The sequence below is a fragment of the Amblyomma mixtum genome, chromosome 3, assembly GCF_055824585.1.
Source record: "Amblyomma mixtum isolate Tamu chromosome 3, ASM5582458v1, whole genome shotgun sequence".
In the NCBI taxonomy this organism is placed as follows: Eukaryota; Metazoa; Arthropoda; class Arachnida; order Ixodida; family Ixodidae; genus Amblyomma; species Amblyomma mixtum.
Window position 1 is genome coordinate 146,482,321 of NC_143014.1, and position 23,263 is coordinate 146,505,583.

At 43.6% G+C, this 23,263-nt stretch overlaps 1 protein-coding gene across 2 annotated transcripts in view; it reads left to right on the forward strand.

Annotated features, from left to right (window-relative positions):
• The window catches only part of LOC149352297 (cell division cycle and apoptosis regulator protein 1-like), a 106,196-nt gene that overhangs the window by 11,358 nt on the left and 71,575 nt on the right, over positions 1-23,263 (forward strand). For both annotated transcript variants that reach the window (XM_089581470.1, XM_089581471.1), the window contains 7 exons: positions 153-185; positions 2,097-2,138; positions 4,117-4,334; positions 6,547-6,661; positions 8,981-9,092; positions 11,131-11,217; positions 19,827-20,136. In XM_089581470.1, the coding sequence (XP_089437596.1) occupies positions 153-185; positions 2,097-2,138; positions 4,117-4,334; positions 6,547-6,661; positions 8,981-9,092; positions 11,131-11,217; positions 19,827-20,136 (917 nt within the window). The remainder of the gene's footprint in view (positions 1-152; positions 186-2,096; positions 2,139-4,116; positions 4,335-6,546; positions 6,662-8,980; positions 9,093-11,130; positions 11,218-19,826; positions 20,137-23,263) is intronic.

Below are 23,263 nucleotides of genomic sequence, written 5' to 3' on the forward strand. Positions count from 1 at the left end.
CTTGTACGGCTGTATTATGCGCGAACGTGACATAGGGCAGGACGTTGTCCCAGGTTTTATGTTCCACGTCCACGTACATGGAAAGCATGTCTGTAAGCGTCTTGGTTCCGTCTGCACGAGCGCTGGCGTCATTATTATCTTTTCTTTTCCAGAATGCACTTCAGGCGACAACTGTTCTTTCACAAGTAAGTGGCAGCTTCGCTCGCAGGGTGTCATTGCTACTTGTGAAGGCTTTTACTTCTTGGCCAGGAAATGCTCTCTGCCGAAGTTGAAACTGTAATGCGTTAAAGGACTATAGACACCTAATCTTGGTGGCATTTTTCTTCTTTGCAGTGATACATATGACATTACTATACGTGGATCACCACATGGCATTCGCCTGTAACCACTAACTAATAATCATATCTTTCTCTCATGCTCTTTCGGTTTTGGTTTCAACAGATCTGTGACGTCAAAGTTCTGTACATGTCACATGAGGCATGAAAAAAACTGCAATATAATTGCTGCTGCTTCGTTCATTGTCATTCCGGTTCTTTAGGCAGGCTGGTTTTAGCATTGTAGTGAATTAAAATGACAAAGGAGTGATTATATTGCATTAAATTATGCCTCACGTGACCTTTACGCAACTTTACGAAACAGCATGTGAGAGAAATTCCATTATAAATTATTTAGCAGTCATAGGTGAATACCACGTGGTAGTCTATGTATATTAATGCCTTACACATTGTTATAAGAAGAAAACACGCACCCAAAAATTGGGTGTCTATACACTTTCAATAATTGATGGGTGGGTAATATAAAGATTTTATGCTACCTACCACTGCCCTTTATGTGACCTTTAGTTCTGTATGCTGAGCAACACGTTGAGGGCAGCAGTATTACTGTGCTGCTGTTGCGTGTGATGTTGTATAGTAAGGTGATTTATCGACAGTTTATTTACAGTGCATCATTATGCCTTGTGTAGCAAAAGCTGTTTTGCTTCCGTTGCAGAGGGGAGGCATATTATTTGCCTTCAGAGGTATTTCTGTTTAATTTGGTACTCAAAAAGTTTGTGCATGGACAGAAGTAAACAGAGCATGGCAGTTGTTGAACTGCATCCCAGTGTTGTCTAGGAGGGCCTGGAGGATATGCATAGCGGTGCATGCTAATGCGCCCCCAGAAACCAATGACTCTCCCAGAACTGCACGTCTTCATTTTTGCGATGTGGGCAATGTGGCATTTTATTGACTGGCAAGCACCACTGGCTTCATGTGACCTTGCAGTAGTGTTCATGACTGTGCGTGGCACCATTTTGTGTGAGGCAAGTCTTCACATGTTCACATCGCAGAATATGTCCCTTTTTTTTTGTGACCACTGAGATTGTCAGTGTGATAATGGCTGGTATGTTAGTGTACCATGAACAAGCTGACATGGTGGCTTATCTGCAAGAATACCATTGAAGACATTGCCCCTGTGTCTGTTAACTATGCTACAAATGATGATCTAAAAGAAAGTTATAAATATGCATTTGTTTAAAAAAAATTTCGCTCCATGTGTGATGATAATTGTAATGACTCTGCAACCATACTTCCAAACAACACTTGATGGCAGTAAAGGAAAGTGCTTAGGGTCCAGCAGCTGTACAGTCGAAGCAGTTTGAAAGGGAACAGTTGATGCTTTGACTGCATTGGGTGAAAAGTTTTGGGTGAAAAGCATACTTCTTGCTTTTTTCTAAATAGCTGCATTCACACACATTGACATCAGTGCATGCATGCATGCAGATTTTTAATTATTTTATATTTGTGTGCTCTGCTAAAATGTTGCATTCTTTCACATTGAACCTCATTTTAATGTTCTGTTACCGTTTGTAGTTCTGCTATAAATTCTTTAAAATATTATTGTATATCGTAAGCCTTTACCTTAGCAGAAACAGCAAATACCGTCTTTGTTTTGACCTTTTGGTTGGTTGAATTGAAAAATATATGAGTGGACATTTAAAACTTGCTGGAAGTATCATTGGGGATCCAACAGTATTTGTATATTGCTTTTTATTAGTTTGTGTCTTGTGTCCAGCATTCTCTTCTTGCCATCTCATGCCTTCTTTTTTCTTTGTGCAGCCTGGTCTTGCAATTCCTGCATCACTAGCTACATCAACTCAGGTAGGAATGGAAACTTCTGTGTCCATGTGTGGTTCTTGGAACATTGCAGATATTTGCAAGGCTTGGCAAGTGGGCTAGACTTGTGCCACGCAAAAAATAGTCTTGCCGCACTTAGGTCATATAGGCAACAAGTGTGATGTGAACTGACATGCTGCTTTTGAGGGGATGGTAGCTTGGAACATCATCTTCTTGATGCATCATAGTGTTATAAAATATAAAATTTTGGTACATGAAGCCGAGGGGACTTTGTGGCGAATTGAAATGAAATATGAATGGTAATGGTATCTTGCAAAGTGGTTGAGGTGACCTGATGATTGGCTGGGGCACTAAAGTGTCTTGCATTGTCTCAAGTCCTCTTATTACCTGAGGCCAGTGTGTTTACCAGTAATATGCGTAGCAATTACATTGATTTTGGATCAAGGTATGGAACAAATATTTTAATGCTGAAACTCTTTGTGAAATATGTATCATTTTCTTCAGTGAAAAAATGCATGCTTATCATAATTAAGTGCATTATTCTCATGGAGCCAGATTCACTAAACTTATCATATTTGTATTCTTGATTGCCTGTCACATGAGCGTTAACAATCATAATGGGTAACGAGATAATTTTGCAGTTGTCACACTCATTGGGAAATGGGCTGGCCAGTCACTGAATGCATTTGTGTGAGCATTTCTGTGACTCTTTCTCCTATATCATACTGAATTTGATGTCGCATTTCTTTTGCTTTAATGTGTTCAGGTCTTGTCTTTTGCTGGTAACAGTTAGGAATAATAGAACTGTTGAGGATATGTGCCAATATTCCTTAAGTAATTCATTACACCACTCTTTTACACCTAGAGTTCCAGTCTGTTTCTGCGAGCTGTGACGTTAAGTGCACTCCACCACGATGACTTAATTTGCTCACAGAAGAGTGATGTGTTCACTGCTCCGTCAGCTTCTACAAATGCACATAGGTGATGCATTGCAAATCAAACTTTCGGCAAAGAACAGTGCTGTGTTAAATTATTCAGTTATAAGGGAACAAAAGAAAGTGCTGAAATTTAACAGAGCATGTGCACACATCCTAACTAAGCCAAATAAATTAGACCTATTAACTGCTGTTGCCATTGTTAGTTCCTGGTAATAAAGTGTTACCACTGCATTTACACAGCACAGTGACCCTTGAGCATGATAGAACTCCAGATCAATGCTGAATGTGCAAGGAGCTTCAGTTCAACTTTTCTTAGACTGTGATGAAAGGTGCTGACGGAAATCTGTTTATAATAGATAGCACATGTAAATGTGTAAATAAAGTGTAAACATTGATGTCACTGGGCAGATTGAATCTCAGGATTTTATTCATGGCAACTGATCAACCAAGGCAGTTACTACAGTTGAACCTCACGATAACCAAGTTAAAGGGGCCCGGCGATTACATCATTATAGTCATAGCTTCGTTATAGCACGTGTTGACCAAGCTTTCAAGGGGAATCATTCCTTCGTTATATCCATTATTTTGTAATAAACTATTTCGTTATAATGAGGTTTGACTATATATAATGCTGTTGCTGTTATCGATTTTGGCAATTTACTGTGCAAGGGAATTTACCTTGCAAGATATTTATTTTTAAAGTTTGTTCTGACCTTAGTTAGTTTGTAGTGTTGAGGTAGGTCTTGAGCCTCTGCAAAAACCAGCAGTTCACAGCTATCTGTGAACTGCTTACATTTAAGTTGGAAGTGTAGCTCTTGACCTTGCATCAACTCCATCCCTTGTGTTTTTTTATGCGCTGCAGTCATTTACTGTCGTGTTGTGCCATGATGCCCATTTTGCAATGTGAAATCTTGCCTATGGTATTGTCTTGAGGCCTTTTTTTTTTTTTTCTCAGAAAAAAAGTTTTGTTTTTGAAAGTGCAGAAATTTTATTTGCTTCACAGCAAAACTTCCTCTGCTTATTAGCTTTCTTACCATACAGAGGTTATATGTTTCGGTGCACAGGCTGGTCTGGGCCTCTCGGCTGCATCTCTGGCAGCCTCTGGAGGGGCAGGCCTTGGCTATGGCTCAACGCAAGCAGCTGCTGCTCGGCTGCTTGGTGCAGCTGCTGCCTCCAGTGGCGTGTCGTCGCCATCTACAAAGCAGCGTGTATTTACCGGCACAGTGACAAAGCTGCACGATAACTTTGGCTTTGTTGATGAAGATGTGTTCTTTCAAACCTGGTGAGTTCAGACCTGACTAGTTTTCACTTGAAGTTTTTTTTGGGAAAGTTTGATTGCTGATGTTTAAATTTACTTTTGAGAACCAGTACATTTTTGCTGTTATTGTAGGTGTATACTATTGGTACTTTCATGATTACCATTTTTTGTTTTATGTTGTAAGTAACCTGCTATTTTTTAGGATGTTCACATGCTGAAATATGATTGTTGGTTTGGTGAATGGGAGGTGTGCAAATCTTCTTTTCATGCACCTCTTATTACATACACACTGTTTCATTTCTCAGAGCGCTTCTTCTCTCTGCTAAACACTCGCTGTGGTGTATCTGTGATTAGCATACTCGACAACTGAGCTGGATGGAGTACCTTGGCTTGAACCCGGCTATGGTGGCCGTGTTTCGATGGGAGTGAAGCACAAAAGGTGCTCATGTGCTGTGTGAGTGCAGGTTAGATCCTCAGGTGGTCAAAATTATTCGGGAGGCTTCCACTATGGCACCCCTTCCTCTCTTCCTTCTTTCACTCCCACCTTCCTCCCTTCCCTCATGGGCATGGTTGAGGTGTTCACTGAGAAGTGAGATACTTACTACGCCTCTCATTTCTTCGGAATCAATTTTCTTGGCTAAACTGCTGGCGTGTTTGCATTCAAGTTACGCACAGAGGTGACATTTGGGGGTAACGTTTGTTTTATACTAAATTTGGGTTGGGCACTTGCCCAGTTCAATAACAACTAATCAGAAGTTTGCATCGTCTGCAGTGACAATGAACCAGAAAGGATGCTTTGGCAACAGCTACACTGGCGAATGCTATCTTCTGCCCTTGTAGGGTTGGGGAGCACTTTTTGTTTTGTGTCTCGCGTTCGTCTGCTTTCATCATTCTGCCACCAGCAAGGACTGGTGCTGTGAGTGCAGCTGTTGCGCAAGCGTCTTGTTTTGTCTGGCATTGCTGCATGCAATGCAGACTAATGATGCAGGCTTCCAGTTAATTCTCATCGAATCAGGCAAGTAACCCCCATGTAGCATGAAGCAAAAATCACCACCACCACCCTTGTGTGAAATTTGAGCACAAATAAGCCAGTAATTATTCTGAGAGAAGCATCTTACGAGGGGCTCTGAGTGACCCAGCAGACTGTATAATTAATGGCTTACACATGCATAACCGTAGTTAGACTTAATATGTACAATGTATTAGTAAATTGCTGATTAAACTTTTGTTTTAATTCTTGTCTGTCGAAATTTTACTTGCAACTATTTATTATGTTCAACTAACTGTGTTGTGAATAGATCTGCCATCCGAGCTATGTTAGTGCGCACCTTTTTTGCTCCACAACTAATCTTCTCATCTTGTTTCAAAAATGTTATGTGGTCATCACGAATGGTGTTTTTGAAGTTGTGTAATCAGTCTTAGCATTGTTTGTGAAGCATTAGTCAGCTAACGTTTGTTGGGCTTGCTGATGCAGTTATAGAAAAACATCGCTGCCATGTTATAGATTTAGTGTGTCGTATTGTTAGCGGTGGTTACAGTACTTGTTGTGCCAGCTGCTTTGCTGGTTTGGCATTGATGTCACACTCACGATTGAGGGCATAATTAGAGGCACCATTAAAGGACCGTCCTTACCTAATTTAGTTACCTGTTTTCTTCTTTCAAATGATGCGTTACACATTAGGATACATGGTTCACCACAAGATATTCGCCTATCACTGCTAAATAATTTAGAATCTAATTTCTTCTCGATGTTGTTTTACTAACCGCTGATACATCATTTGTTCTCATTCCAGATCTTGAAGCAGGCTGGTCTAATCATTGCAGTGAATTAAAACTACACATCAGCGATTATTAAAACTAAATATCAGGGATTATATTGCAGCTTTTTTCGTCCCTCATGTGACTTTAACACTCCTTGCGTGCCACAGCTATTGTTTCAGTTGATGAAACCGTAACTAAAACAGCATCAAGAAAAAATTAAATTAAATTATTTAGTCGACGAGGCAGGTACCACGTAATGAACCATGCGTCCAAATGTCTAATATGTCATTTGAAAGAAAAAAGAGTCAACTAAAATTAGGTGTCTATGATCGTTAAGAGCATGATCAGGTGCATTCATTTCCCATCGTGTGACACAGCTGCCAAAATTGAAATTCAGTAACATTTTTTTGTTTTTCTCTCCTTCAAGCTCTTCAGCATTATGACACGGGGCTTTTTCTTCATGATTTATTTGTAGTGTCATCAAAGGAACCATGCCCAAGGTTGGGGAGAGAGTTCTTGTGGAAGCTTCTTACAATCCTAACATGCCGTTCAAGTGGAATGCCTATCGTATACAGCTGTTGGCAAATCAGGTAAGAACAAAAAATTTTAGACATTGCGAGGAGCTTGTCGACTTTTCCTTTCATTTTCATTATTCTTTTCATAGTTGTCTTTTAGTGTGGGAGCACCAGTTATGACAGGTACAAAACTGGAACTCTGGAGTACTTCTTAATGTACCATCAGCATGGGAAAAGGAACCATCAGAAAAAAGGAATAAGATTACAGTTCATTATCTCATGGTTCTGTTTAAAAAATTTTCTGTGACGGTATGTACATATACACTGCAGTCGTTTTTCTGACAAGAGGAAAAAAAGATCTTGAATTCGCATAAAAACTGTTGTCAGCTTTTCATGTCCCTGCTACCTGGCATTGTGGACTAGGTGCATTAACTGCACCTAGGGTGCAGTTAAATGTCCTTGTTTGACATTTCTGTTCTCTTTGTAGCCTTCACTTTTGCAGGCACTTTTCTAGGAGTTATTGTGAGAATGTGATGTCGGGCATTGTAGTTTTGTAGAGTACAGTAAGTCAGAACTGCAGGCCAGCCTTAATGGCAGCAGGGTAAAGATAGTGACGGCTTCAGTTAGTAGAAGTGTTATCAAATGCTACAGTTTTGATAGTGGAAGTGAAAACTCGTTAGCAAGTACTTTGTAGCAGTCGCCAGCCGTTCTTTTCACTCAGCAAGACCCGAAAAATGGTCTGAATAATCGAACAGTCCAAAAATCCCGTAAATGTAAAAGTAAAAAAAAAAAAAACACTTTGCTGAGAAAAGGCAGTTTGAAAGCCACGAATTTCACCATTTCCCATGCTCTGATTTCAAGTGGTTATATTGGCTTGTATTTGAGCTAGATTCATGCATTCGTCATGTCCACGCTGCATGTCCTCTCCACACCGCATGCCACTGATGCCAAAATGTGCGACTCGGCCATAGGCCATGCCATGAATCAATTTTGTACATTTGCATTGTAATGCTCGCTCCTCGCCACCAGACTGCTAGGTGAGGGCCAGAGTATGTTTCCCCGGGCCAGAGCAGTCGTGAAGGCCGAGACAAGTTATTAGCATGAAAAGGCGAATGGAAGCAAGCGCCTCGGATTAGCCCCAGCCCCCCCACCCCGCGGAACGCACGCACGCACCTCATCTTTCTCGCACCTGGGTTGCCGCATTGTCTGGAGTGGGTGGCTGTTGCTGCTATCCAGTTATCAATAGGATCTTGTGCCCAGGCTTGTGCACTTGTCTCTGTAGGTCACTTCAATAGGAATGAAGTGCATGTCAGTAACTCAGTTGGCAGCAGTGAGGAACAGAAATTGACAAGCCTCCGAGGCATTTGTCCGATTGAATCTTTGAACCTAAGATGCCATCTCCCATGGCAGCAAGGAGTCTGCTAGTTGTGGCAGCGGTGCTTGCTTGCATCTATGTAAAGTTTAAAATAGAACTTGTGTACCCTGTAGAGTCTTGCTCGCATCAACTTTAGCTTGAAAAATCAAACTTTTGGACGCCACAATGTCTGAAATATCGGTCATGGATACCGTATTTACACGAATATAGCTTGAATTTTTTTCCTTTGTTCGTCGGTTTAAGAACACATCTTGCGTCATGTTCAGAACCAAGGTACGACCACCGCAATTTTATTGTGAACAAGGCCCCGTAGCAAGGACAAAACATGTTTTATTTAAGAGGGGATGCGGGTCTTAAAATGTGAAAAAGATAACAAAAAAGTGTTTTCTGAAGGTCACATTTTCGGCATGTTTATGCATGCACCCTTCCTACTTTGTCTAGAAATACAAAAAAGTCACAAGTTTTATGTGCCTGCGTGAATAAAAAATGATTGAGAATGGCGAGACGACGCCGAACTTTGCGCCCCTTGCTCCGCTCCTGCTCATCCGATCGCGGTCTGTTTGGTGTCATTTGGAAGTTCGCTTCCCCTCCTGCGTTTCCTCCTTCAACGAGACACGGGTCGAGCAGTGCGTACCCATCGCCGCGGCGCGGTTGGTCGCGTCATTCCGGCGCTGATAGCTCTCGCTGTTGGGAGAGGGGATGTGCGGAGAGCATTGATGACGCAACGTGAAGAGTCCGTTTCCTAGAGCAATGGTAGTGGACTGACCGACTGTGGGAATGTTTTTTTTTTTTTTGTTCATATTCGTGAACTCTTCACTCCCCCTTGTGTTATATTCGGTGTCACGTTATGTGTAAATTTGGTTACGCAACCATTTCATGAGGTGCATGACGGTTACGCTTGAAGAGTCTTGTACAAATCTGAATTATTGAGTTAGAAAAATTGGTTACCTACTGTAAATGGTAGTTGATTATGTATTTTAATAGCTATACTTTCCTCTTCTTTTTCTTGCTTGTTAAAGATGAATGCTTCAGTTGGTGTTCGCTTGAATAATCAGATTACATCAAGCAGCCAGTCCAGCACCAGTGCAGCTATGGCAGCACAGACTCAATACATCAACTCTATCACGTCTGGTAAGTGTCTAAGTCCCTATTTATTTGTTGAGGATAATGTTCTTAAAATTTTGTGACCACAAATTTGACACACCAGCAGGCTAAGTAAAGAATGCATAACTTCTTGTTTTGTGAATGTAAAAGGGACCCCTCTGCTGTATGCCTTTTGTTGAGGCAGGTACCAAATAAATAAAAAAAGAGGAAACAAACTTTATGTAAGAAGCAGTCGCAAACTTTAGTGAACATGATGCTGATGTTTCGGCTGTGCCCTTCAAACTGGATGGATATTTAAAAAAAAGGGAAGTCTTGCATGCAGTGAGTTAAAAAGATACGAGAACAAAATGAACAGGAAAATGCCTGCACACTTGAGGGCCTTTTTTTTTTCTGTTCCCTGCTTTTTCACTGCAAGTGCTCGGGAGCCTACTTGCTTAAATGACAGGTCATGAGTAAAAATGTGCTATATTTGGTTCTTGACTCCTAATGTAAAAGCTGCCACAGATCATGCAGTAAGGCATGATGCAGTAAGGCAGTAAGGCATGAGTGGCTGCATCATCTATTATGGCATGACCATGCCATCACTGTGTGGTGAGGGCCATCTGATCAGGAAAGCCATTTTGCAGTTCCGCCTCCATTTCATGCTGGAGTTCGCCACTCTCCCTGCCCCACAACCCTGTCTATTTCCCAGGCTCATACCTTTCATAAAATTCAGACAGACACACTCACTACACCAGCAAGACTTCTTTTATAGTACCACTTCTGCTCTGAGTCATCCTGCCTCAACTGCTCTGAACACTGTGCCGATCTTGCAAACTGTCTCTTCTACTGTCCAGTCACTCTTGAGTCCCCATTCTACCCTTCTGCCTTACCCCCAGTCCTCTCCTGGCATACCTGGCTAGCTTCTCACAAAGGTGGTCAGCTTGGCCTGGTATGGAAGGCAATGTTCGTTTTGAGCAGTTGACTTTTGCTGTGAAATAAAGGGCCTTACTACTGCTACTGCTACCTCTGACATCTTGTTTGCCTTCTTTTATTTCACTTTTGTCACGCTACCCGGGCAGTTGAAAAAATGGAGGATTGTATTGTTGCCAGGTGCTGGTGCCATTCTGTCTTGTGTATTATAGCGGGACACTTTTTCTGCTCCTTGTTTAACCACATTTTCCATCATTGATTGTATACCAACTAGGCCCATTATTCTCATAGTTAAAGCAGCTTGCTCTGTGAAATTTTGGACAATCTGGGATGAAGAATTCTCTGTAAAGTAAAGCCGCCATAGTGGGTCAGTGGTTATAGTGCTTGGCTCCTGACCCAAAAGGTGCGGGTTTGATTGTGTGGCCATGGTGGTCTCATTTCGATGAAGGCAAAATGCTAAAGGCCCATGTACCGTGTGATGTGAGTGCACGTTAAAGAGGGGAAAGGGGGTCTTAGAAAAAAACTTTCATTAATGAAGTCACAACTATGAAATCTTCAGGGAACAGCATTTTTGCGTGCTGATTCCAAATACGTCATTTGATTTTATGTACAACAAATACTTGTGCACTTATGCAATATGTTAGGTAACCTTTGCCGAGAGTTTGAAAGAAATTCTACTGCAAGGACCTTGTTAGATTGCATGCCATTGGATTCTCTTGACATCAAGCTATGCAATAAGGTAAAGTTATCATCCTGCATGTTATAGAAGGTGAGTTATAGGATTTTGAAATCATCAGTTTCTTGTTTGTGAAGTGGCAAATTAAAAACCCTGTAACTGAACATTTGGGATAGGAAGGATAATAATTTTGCCCCTATTGCGTAGTTTGATGTCAAGACAAGCCAATGGCACGTGTCCTAGCAAGTTTCCTGCAGCAAAATTTATTGAAAGCTCTCAGTAAAAAGTTACATAACATACTATGTAAGTGCACAAGTACTTGTCTTAAATGAAATTAGATTACATATTTGAAATCGGCACGCAAAAATACATGTTCCTTGAAGATTCCATTATTGTGACTTTATTAACAAAAATTTTTTTTCTAAGACCAGCTGACCAGCCAGAGCTGATAAAACTTGGATCTTTGATGTATTGCAGAGAACAAGAGCAGCCGCTCTGAAGGGGAAAAGGTTACCTACACTCAGCTGCTTGATAGGACAGAGAGCAGGCACAGGGCTGAATATGGTGAGTACACTGCTGTTGCTTTTTGTTTTGTGCACAAAAACCTGAAAAGAATAATACTCAGTCGTTGACCAATTTTTTGACTCAAACGGGACTCAAAAAAAGGGTCTGAATAATCAAACAGTCCAAAATAATCATGAAATTTAAAACCATCACGTGTAAAAAATATGCTTGAAAGATTGTGAATTTTTCCATTTTTCGCTTCTAGCCAATATTAATCAGGAGAATGCAAATATTTGAAATTTCGAATGGAACACTGCATTTACAAACAGCTTGCGATATCGTTATGGTGAAATGAACAGTCGGCTTGTGACAACTGTGGTTCGATCGAAACCGTGGAACACATCCTGCTTGAGTGCCCTGCATATGCTGACGAGCATGCGTACTACGAGCATTGCATGGAGAAGCTCTCCCCAATGCCTCTTACAGTGGACAGTGCTTTTGGTCCCTTAGCCTGCCCTAGGCAACAGAGACATGCAGTGAACTTTTTACTTGCGTATGTAAAGGACACTGGGCATAATGACAAGCTCTAATTTCACCTTGCATGTTAGCCTCAACCATTCTTAACTTTGTTAGCTCATATGTTGGACTATGCACTTCATTTCATATGTGACATCATTGCTTGCCGATACACCTTAGTACGCATTCAGTGGCCACATTTTATCTTCTCCCCTTTTTGTTTTATTTTACCTTTTCCGCACCACTTCTTCCCCACGCAGAATAGCATGCCAGCGATTTTTAGGCGCCGGCAAAATTCTCTGCTTTTTCATTAAAGGGCTCCTCTCTCTCTCTTTCTCTGAAATTTCGAATGCGAATGAAATGCGTTTGATATTCGGTTCATATTCGTATTCGAGAAATCGATATTCGAAAATATTCTATGAATCGGAAATTTTAGAATATTCATCGCGGTCATTTACCGCACCGACTTTTATAAAGTTGGCCGTGGTAAAACCACTGTATCTGGGTAGTTTATCCGATAGTCGAGTTTAAAGAATATTACGAAGGCGTCCTCTCCGTTTTCTTCTCTGTTATTTATCACGTGGGACCGATCACATCCGAATTTTGCTAGGCTTGACTTCGTACGTAATCTCTCAAGCGGGCTTTCCCACATATGTCACCTCATGCGAACAAGATGGCTGACCACACGCGAGAACAATCACCTCCTTCCATACTTTGTTATGTACTTAACGTTCACATCCATGGCATTCATCCTGTCGGCTCTCCTGGCATGAGCGGCTCTCATGGCGGCTCTGGCGGCTCTCATGAGCGGCTCTCATGGCATGAGCGTTGCCACCTCATTTTAGTCAACTATGGTATGCAGGAAAGCCCATTTGCAGAATTTTGCATGAGGCTCCCTAAAGTGCAAGTCGAGGTGTCACAGCAGGGCAAGTGACTGCCTATTGCAGGGTGCACTGCGACCTCTGCACCTCTTAAGTACGCGTAACGGCAGGCTTGACAGCAGTTGGAGTGCTCCTGTCACTAAGCCAGAAGTAGCTCGGCTGCATAGTTTCGATTTCTTAGCTTTGCTGCAACATGCAGCAACGGCAGCTGTCAGCCTGCGCATTTGCCGGTCGTCCGAACCCAGCTTTGCACCTAATGCCAATTGGCGCATCACTGGTCGTTTTTACGCACGTGTGAATAGTGGTTTTTTGGCTCAGCAAATTCTAAACAAATATCGTATTTACTCGATTCTAAGCACCCCCTTTTTTTCACTATCGCGATGCCCAAAGTGAGAGGGGGTGCTTAGATTCGAAAAATCTAAACTGACCCCCCATCCCCCCCGGGCCCCTCTTTTCGCGGTGAAACCTCGATGAAACGGGCGAGAGAAAAAACATTTTATTTAGGAAACATTCAAAAGAAAAATAGCTGCAGACAGTGAACTCACCGCTATCTGCTACTCGTCACTCTCACTGCCACTCGAGTGCGTCGCACCGCTCGAGCAGCCGCTCTCAGTATCCCAGAGCAGGTCATCTTGTTCCGTTGAAGTTATTCGTAATAGAACACTTCTTAAATGATTTCACCACAACATCAACTTGCACCCGCTTCCATGCCTCCGAAATCCACCTTGCGATGATTGACGGGGGTGCTTTCTGCAGCTTTCCCGTCGGCGTTTTCTTCCGGTCGAGGTTCCGCACCCATTCTTCATACTCCTGCCGAAGATTAGCTTTAAAGGGCTTGTTTACCGAAACGTCGAGAGGTTGCAGCACTGGCGTCATGCCGCCTGAAATAACAACCAGGTCGCAATTGCTGTTGTGAAGCTTTGTTTTTACCTCGGGGGTGAGATGACCACGAAACGCGTCCAACAGAAGCATTGACCGTGTGCCTGCAGATGCGCCGAGCAATGCTCCCGGGCGCTGCTGCCACACGACTCGAATCCAGTCAGACATCAGCTCTGCTGTCATCCACCCTTTCTCTTGGGTTCATACGATGACATCTTTAGGAAAAGGCTCATTCTTCGGCAGGCGTTTTCTTTTCAAGATGATATACGGCGGCAGTTTGTGGCCGTCAGCTGTTACGCATAGCATCACAGTGACATGTTGCTTCTCGTAACCTGTCGTCTTCACCTTTACTTCTCGGGCTCCTACTTCATTGACTGTGCACGCCCTCGGCATGTCAAAATACACCGGCGTCTCGTCAGCGTTGCCGATCTGGCCGAGCTCATAGCTGTGTTGCCTGCGGAGATTCATCACATACCGCTGAAAGGCAATAAGTTTATCTTCGAAATCGGACAGCAGCTTCTGGCATATTGTTGTCCGGCGCCTCAACAAAAATTCATTTCTTTTCATCATGCGCTCTACCCAGCCCCGGCTTGCACGAAACACCATGCGGGGAATCTGCATTCGTGTTGCTATTTCCATCGCTCTGACCTGAATTGCATCAGCAGTGACAGCGAAGCCTCTGCATCGCTCGCTGCGAACAAACTCGCAGACTTCTTCTTCAATTTGCAGATGTCGGCCCTTGCGCGGTCCCATGAACTTCTTGCGTGTCGCGGCGCCTTTGAAAATCTGGTCCCGCTGTTTTCTCCACCTGATGACGCACGCCCAATCCACGCCGAATTCCGCAGCGGCACTGTGGTTGCCATTATCTTCGGCAAACTCGATCACAGTTCGCTTGAACTTCAAGCTGTAGGCAGCCCTCTTTGCACTCATCCCGACTTGCGTTAGGCACGTTAGGCGTTAGGGCTGTCAAGCAACTGACACTAGATAAAGCAACGCGCGCCCGCGATGCCCGCGAAACCTGCGGAGTGTCGCCGATACCAGGCCCATGTGACAACAGTCTGACAGACTCGACACTACTCAAAAATAAATAAATAAATAATTACTACTACTGACAGAGTTATCGCGGTTGCTTTTGGCTGGTTTTTTGTTTGTTTTTTTTTTGCGTTCTGTGCCGCCATCTGTCTTGTAGTGTCGGAACGCAGCAACAAAAAAAGCGCCGTGGACGCCGCTGTCCTCGCTTCGGCAAGCGCGGCCTCGCCCGCTTATCTGTTTTTTCAGCAGCGTCCGCTCCGCCGGACGCAGTTGTTGCTGCGACGCGCGTCTTTTCTTTCCTTTTTATCTTTCTTCTGATCTTTTAACTCTCCTCTATCTGCACTTGGTAGCGGTGGTGGCTTGGCTCAAGCCAGTAGGCAGGCCCGTGCAATTTCCTTTTCATCCTTCTCTCAGTCACAACAACAACAACGCGCAGGCCGCGCCTCCTCGGGACTCCGACTGCACAGGCTCGACGAAAAAGAGAGCAAGTGCACTTGGCGGCCTCGGCAACGCTCTCTTCCGCGCAAAAAAGGGGGTGCTTAGATTTGCATGCAAAGTTTTTTTTCAGAAATTTTTTTCCGAAAATAGGGGGGGTGCTTAGATTCGGGGGGTGCTTAGAATCGCGAAAATACAGTAGTAATTTTTTGTTTGAATAATTTCGAATTGAATATTTCGCATACTTTTGGCACTCAAAGTAGGCATCTTCAAAATCATGTATTTTTCGAACACACAAGGCTATTACATGAAAAAGAGGCAATGTAGTGAGCTTTGTCACTCTCATTGAAGCTGTGTTGACTTTCTGCAAAAATAGCGATAGGAAATTGGGGGAACTGACTCGCATCCAGTGTGTGTGGGGCATGAGACCTTTAGGTGGGCCCTCCAACTGTTGCTTGGGGGCACACAGATGAAAAAAAGGACTCCTGTAAAAAAAAGTTGCATTTTCGGATTTTTCTTGTTTTATTGTGGGCAAGCCTTTCTCTTCCATGATTAACATTACCAGTCATGAATATAGACGTGAAATTACTAAAAACTGCGATGCATATACGCAAATTGACTGAAAAACGAGCACAGTTGAGCTGCTTTCATGAAGGCAATCAATTTAAGTAGTGGTGTTTCCCGCCATTGCAGTGCTGCATGCAGGTAAAAGCAGCTTTCTTGTTTCAGACGCATTCTCCGGCAGTTTCATAGCTCGAAACAGAATTTAAAACTAAGTGTTTTTTTTTTATGTCCCCAGAAGCTCCATTGCCACTGTCTCTTTAAATCAGCCGTTGCAGTCGCTCAGTGGTTATGGTGCTCGGCTGCTAACCCGAAAGATGCGGGTTTGATCTCGGCGCTGGCGGTAGCATTTTGATGGAGGCATTGGAGGCACTGTGTGATGTCTGTTGCACTTTAAAGGACCCCAGGTGGTTGAAATTTCCGGAGCCCTGCACTACGGCAGCCCTCATAGCCTGAGTTGCTTTGGGACATGAAGCTCTCATAACAATAAACCATCTTTAAATCACTTGGGGTGTTTTTTTTTTTTTTCAATTTATCATTTTCATTCATCCACAGTGCTTGTGCATGACATTATTGCAGTTACTTGTGTCACTTCACAATTAAATTTGACATGGATATGCTTTGCTATATGCAGGATACAGCTACACTATATTTATTGCAATTTATGGCAGGAAATGGGAGTCAAATTTGTTATAACAATTAATGTCCTATCATAAAGAGACATTCTAAAGAGTAATCGTTTTCAAAAAATTCCGAAATTTTATACATGACACTATTTTCTCATTGCATAAAAGAAATCACAGTGCGCAAAATGAGATGTTTCTGAGAGGTGTCGTGTTCATATACTGGCAACAAATAGGTGCACAAAAACATCCCTATATTTTCAAAGCAGAAACTGACCACATATTTAAAAAGAACTGGCAGAGATCTCTCAACTGTGAAATTGTTAGTCACCTGGCACAAATATTAATAAAATTTTCCTCCTGGAGCGTGTCCCCTTAATTGTGATTGTATCGTTGTGTAGCTGTTCTTTTTAAGTGGTGACTTCATGACATCGGAAAAGAGTATGCGACACGTGCCCCACACCACCCCACGTTAGGCATCGGAAAGGGGCACCCATCTCCATGTGTCTCGTGCTAGTTCCCCTTCATGCTCGTGCCGTCGCACTTGTTTAGTGAATTTCACACGAAGAAGAGTGCCTGTGGCAGCTGCAGTCAGCTCAGACTCGTTCCTTGGAAGTCAAGGGAGCCGTGCGTCCTCCTAGTAGAGATTTAGCGTAGCGCAATGTGTTTCCGCGGGGAGCCACTGTGCATGTGCAGATCACCCTGAGGACACCGTGAGGTGCCTGTGACCAGTCAGCTGTTTGCATGCCTGCCCCGTTGGGACCGTTCAGCTCACAAACACTGGCGGCACATAGAAGTGGATCGGGCTGTGCTAAATCTCTTTATTGGTGCATGCTGCCAGGCTGTTTGTGGCACATGCGCAACGCGGGTAGTGCGGCCGCAGACATCTGGCAGGCACAGATCTGGGTGTCGTGCTTTCATCTGTTCGCATCTGTTGCCGCGAGCATGCCATCCGGTGCCAGTGCCATCCCGGAAGAGGTACGCTGAACCGAAACCACGCTAAACAAGAGTTTCAGAAACATTATTCACTCGAGATGGATGCTTGGAGATTTCAAATACCAAACATTCGGATCCAGTCCAATTTCGGATGCTCTTCGACCGAATATTCGAAATTATCGAATATTCGCACATGCCTTGTCATTTTCTTTTCCTTAAAAGCAATCTCTCCATTCTGATGTAAGCAATGTGTGTTCCCTTTGCTTACGTCAGTGTTGTTCTTCAAGTTCGCTGAAACGGTGCGGTGTTCAAGGGCTTTTCGGTGTTTGTGCATGGAGCTTCCTCACAAGGCTTCTCTGCATTTTCACATTTTCGGCAGTTTTTTTTTGGGGGGGGGGGGGGGGGGATTTTATAAATGACATGGATTATCGGGGAATATCTTCCGGTCCCTTGAAATTCGAATGAATGAGGTTTTATTAGGTTTGGTTTGGTTTATGGGGTTTAACGTCCCAAAGCGACTAAGGCTATGAGGGACGCCGTAGTGAAGGGCTCCGGAAATTTCGACCACCTGGGGTTCTTTAACGTGCACTGACATCGCACAGTACACGGGCCTCTAGAATTTCTCCTCCAAAGAAATTCCAGCCGCCGCAGCCGGGATCGAACCCGCGTCTTTTGGGTCAGCAGCCGAGCACCATAACCGCTGAGCCACCGCGGCGGCTTGAGGTTTTATTAGCCATCATGGTTATTTTTAGTGGCCAGTCGTGTCATTTCATGGATTTCATTTTGTTATTTTGCATGAAAACATTACACATTGCATGTTGTTATGCTGTCTAATCAGGCAGCATACATTCCTGTGTACATTGTTTCAGTTACAAAGACCATACACTTGTTTTGAAAAGTAAGGGCAACGACATTTGCTTGTTTTTCTTGGTCTGAAATATTTTTCTAATACTGAATAGATATTCGATTTGATATTTGAAGCCATTTTGTTTTATAATCATATTCAATTCATATTCGAAAATTTCAGTGTTCACACACCTCTAATATTAATTGCTTGTATTTGAGCCGAAGTCATGCTTTTGTCATATTCGCTTGCACTTGTTCGCACCGCACCTCACGTTGCCTATACCAAAACGGACGAAGTTGCCGCTCACCATGCCACGAGCTATGTGATGAGCCAATTCAGTGCTAGTGCGCCATAGTGCACGCCCCTCGCTGACTAATGCAAGGTGGGGATAGTGGCCGTTTTCCTGAGCAACGATGGTCATGAAGGCCGAGAAAGGGAATTCGCAGCAAGGTGGGAGCACCTTTGACTGCTTCTTCCCCACACCTCCCCCCATCCAGCCCTCACCATGGGCAGCAGCATTGGCAGTGTTTTCTGAGCTGCGGCAGGAGCTGCCTCTATCCCGTTATCAACGTGATCACATACCCTAGTTTGTTCGCTCTTTAGTGTAATATGAACTCAAGTGAGAACAGTGAGGTACAAAATTGGCCAACAATTACGTTTCTCGAGAACGCGATTTTTGACCGCAGCTGTTGTGTTGCTGTAACCGTAGGGACCGCATACGGAATGGGCCATGCCGAATGGAGGCAGCTCTGGGTTTCAACTTGGGCAACGTGCACAGCGTTCTGCAGCCGATGAGCCTTGTCTCGGGCGTACAGCCAGCACATTTACTGCACATGCTACTCTGGTGCCATCTCTGGCGAGTGACGCATACCTTGCCGATGGTGTCATTGGCGAGCAGACAATGCACACTCTCTGGTGCCGTGGGTTGGCGCTGTGCAACCTGCTTTCACGCTGCCCCCGCGACCTCCTCTTTTGCTTTCCTTCTCGCGCTCTCTTCGCTGTCGCCTTCTTCCATCCTCTGCTGCACTCCGCACTCTGCTCAGTCTGGGAATGGGCGCCTAAGAGCTGCGCTCTAAAACCTGCCAAGCCTAGCCAAACCAATCTGATTGAATTCAAGATGGCACTTTCCACAGCGGTGAAAAGTCTGCTGGTTGTGGCAGTGATGTTTGCTTGCATCTAATGTCAGATTGCAAACTCAAACTCTCGGACTGCACAGAGCCTTGGTGGCGTAGATTTTGGTCCAAAAAATTGGATCTTTTTGACTCCACTGAGTTCGGAATGTCGATCACAAATATGTACACGTTCATACGACCTCGTCGGACCCGGCTAAAGTTCGGCCCATCAGCGTTAATCCTAATACATATCTCTAGTCTCAGCGGTCCTGAGAATGTACACACAAAATATGGCAGCCGTAGGTCCAACAGTTCTTCCCTTAGGAGGTTTTTCCATCCTTTCTGCAATGGGCCTCTGGCCTGCATAAAAATGCAGTGTTTTTTGGCGTATATTTAGTTAAATACATGCATGACAGAATGCATATTTTTACAGAAAATGTCATAGAAAAGTGCAAGTGATTTGAGAGCTGCTTGGCTGCTGGGGACACAAATCTCATTTAGACAAATCCACAATCTTGGGAGGCTGCTCAGAGTGCCCCCATTGTGTCACACTTTTCGAAAAGCCCACTGCGTGGGTGCACAGTGAGTGCTCCCTGACCTGACTTCTAATGGCACTTAGGCTACGGGAGCGATGCATTTTTTTAAGAATTCCATGCAAGACAAATATGAAAGTGTGAATGATTAGAGTCCGAAAAATTGGTCGGCTGATGTAGTTGAGTGATGTGTTCATAAGGAACAAAATGCCCTTCTTTAAGTATTCAGTGCAGTTTTGAAGCTGTTGTAATGTTTTTTTTTTATTGCTGTTTTGAGCTAACTGCTTGAAATCGTGGGCTTTTGAATTGTGCAGCAAACAGTAATGCAAGGGCTACAGCCAGACGAAGCTCGCCCACTCGGCGTGATCGGGATATGCGCCATGATGACCGACGTGATCGCTACCGAGACCGAAACAGTGGCCGAGACTTTGACAAGGATCGAAGGCCTTATGACCGTAATCAGGACCGGTTGTCTGATCGAAGCTCAGATCGAAATCAAGACCGAATGCAAGACCGGGATCGAGCACAAGACAGGGATCGCCTCCAGGATCGCGATCGAGACCGGATGATGGACCGCGATCGTGCTCAAGACAGGTTGCCAGACCGGATACAAGACAGAAATAGGTAAAAAAAAGAACAGAGCTTGAGGTGAACTTCACAAAGGCCAGTACTTTTAGTAAGGCCTTTAGTGAACTTGCACGTGTGGCGCAAAAGGCATTTGAAAGGTGGGGGCAGATTTTTTTTTTTTTGTGGCAATACGTTTTTAGTGACTTGCACAGAAACACTTTTAGGCTGTTTTTTCATGCGAGTTTTTGAATATTTCTGCCAAATGGTACAGTTGTGTGTAGTACTGCCCATTGTGCCAAAAGTATTTTAGGAGGTGTGCGCCTTTACAGGCAAGCAACATTGCTTCTACTATCTGCGTCCTTCTTGAGTTGGTACTACTGTAAGTTGGGCATCTGCGCCCATTGCCAGGCCAGTTCCACGTCTCGTTTGGGCTATGCTGTGAACTCTGACACTGTGGTGCAGATTTACTGGCCTTGAGCCGACATGGTTAAAGTTAAACAGCAGTTTTACCATTGTTGAACATCGCAGTTCGCATTCCAGGCGAATATAGGCAGTCTTGATTGGGAGTATACCATCTGTTGCAATGTGGCGAGTCAGTCGGGCTGCAGTCACTATGGTCGGGTCCTGTCGTGGTGGCGCGTTATAACTTGGTGCATTCAGCTTGTATCATTTTAATGTTTTTTCTTACTTTCCTGATGTCTGCCACTTGTTTTCAAGAGGCTGGATATTATATTTATTATTGTTTACTGCTGGTATGTGCGTGAAGATGCAGACAGACTGCAGAATCTAAACGAGAAACAGGTGGCAGTGGGAGAGTCGAGACCAGATTGCAAAGCAGGCAATGACGGCGAGGAGTGTAGCGTAAGTAGACACACAAAGTAGATAAGCAGCTTGGGTTAGTTTGCGAAGCGTATGAATGGGAGGAGAATGGCAGGTGGGAACAATGAATGCAGGACAGTTATTACGTTTGTTACCAACACAAGGAAATATGAAAGGGAAGACTGGAAATAGAATAAAACCACATTGCACAAAGGACAAGAAAACAAACAAAAATGAAAAAATAAACAGCGGTTGGTTGGCTCATGGCGGCGCAAAGCTTCGTAGGCCTCTTACATGGGTGGCCCATCCTCCAAGAACGCCAGATGCAACTTGTCGCCTGCGTAAAAATGGAAACAAACTTGCTCTCTGAATACTGAACAGGTGGCACAGGGAAACAGATTACAGTGCACAAAGCTGGCAGCGATAGCCAGCAAAGTGATGGAGTTGACAAACTATTAGAAAGGGGCTGCCTCAGAGCAAGGGAGTAGTCTTTTGTGCACTCTCTTTTTGTTAAAATTCCTGCTGCCTTGATGGTTTGCTGTGTGTAATAATATTAGTTGGCAGCCAGCTTACGTGCTGCATTTGTCAATCTCGTCTTTCGTCTCACTTGACACTGTGCACCTTTAGGGAAACATTATTGAAAAATAGCTGTGATGATGCGGGGACACCTGGGAAATAGAAGGTTGAAAAAGGGGAATTGAGGGCGGTCAGGAACGTGTTACCAGACAGAAAGATCAGCATTTCGATGCTACTAGTGGGGGAAATTTAAAAAAGTAAAAGAAAAAGAAAAATGATGTGGTTTGCTGGGTATTGAGGCCAAGAGAGACTAAACCTAGCCAACACATTAACTGTGAAAAAAGGCATTGGTATTCTTGTAGTCTAGCTTAATCAATGTATCAATTGATTTGCCTCTTGTCTTGCCATGACCTAATTTAGGTTAAGAAAAACCTGATTCTGAACAAAGTATAGAGTGAATACATATGGCAGGAATCAAAGTTGAATGCACTGCCAAAAAATAAACAAGAAATTAATGACCCCAGTTCCTAACATGTGCACCTTTTTCCATCCTCTACAAGGAATCTGGTAATGCACTAGTGTGAACATGGAATTGTTTATTGCACTCAATGGGCTATCTAAAATTTGTAATGGCATAAATCTGAGGGAAAGCCTGCGTGTCGAGAAGCTGTCTGTTCTGTTCAGATGGGCTGTCTCGTGTTTTATATCGACAAAACGAGTTGTGTAAATGACAGCAGTCATTTGTTTTGCTTGTGGTTGTAGCAGCAGTTCTTCTGAATATAGAAGTGTAGTACTGATATGAATACCATATTTACTCTCATAAGGATCGCTTTTTTTTTTTTCAAGAAATTGACGCAAATTTAGGGGTGCGATCATTACGCGGGGTAAATTTTTTCCAAAAAATTTTTGAGCACCGAAAACACAAACAAGTTGCAGGCAGACAACCCTTGTCACACGGGCATGCTACCCGCGGTTGCGCCGCGTTCGGCGATCTCTGCTTACGTCGTTAAATAAAAAGCCTGCTATGGGATTCCTATGTATGCAAGGGCACTCACAGACAAGTGTTGGACACAAGAAACGTTTAAAAAATATTTTAATTCGGTTCCAAAGATTACCTGAGTGCTCAATCTCACGATCTAGACCCATCGCTAGCGCCATCAACGCTGGGGTCACAATGCTGGTAGAAAAACCAAAGTTTTAGTGACGTCATACCAAAAAAAAAATTCAGGGGGCACTTTTGCTCTCTAAAGTGCTGCAAGGCTGTTTACTGTTTTTTTTTTCATTTTATTTCTTCCTTATTTTTATTATTGTTTATTTTTCTTTTTATTTTCTTACATTTTATTTGTTATTTTTGTTTCTTTTCTTATTTTGTTTTCTTATCTTCGTATTTTTATTTTTTATTCCTTTAATTTTATTTATGAAACCCATGCATTCACTAGGTGCGCCTTTATTCATGCTCAAACCTTGAGCCTTCGTGGCGGAGTGGTAGTGTCTCCGCTTCAAATGCCAAAGGCCCTTGCTCGATTTCCAGCCTCAACGCAGTTTCTTTTTAAGTAGTGACGCCGAAACTCAGACAAATTGCCGACACGGCTGCTAACGACAGTATGAGGCATTAAAGGCTTTCGCCTTAATACAGTAACATACGATGAGCGGGGCATAGCCACAGCCACGTGAGCGCAGTTGACGCACCAGCGAGCCGCATTTGCTGCGAACCGCCACTCCCTCGGATAGTTTTTGTCAACGTATTGCCGAACTAGCCATGCTTAAAGAAGGGACACATGTGCAAAAAGTGAGTGCGATTCACTGCGGCGCGCCGGTGCGAACGGCGTCGCAACGTCCGATCGCAGCT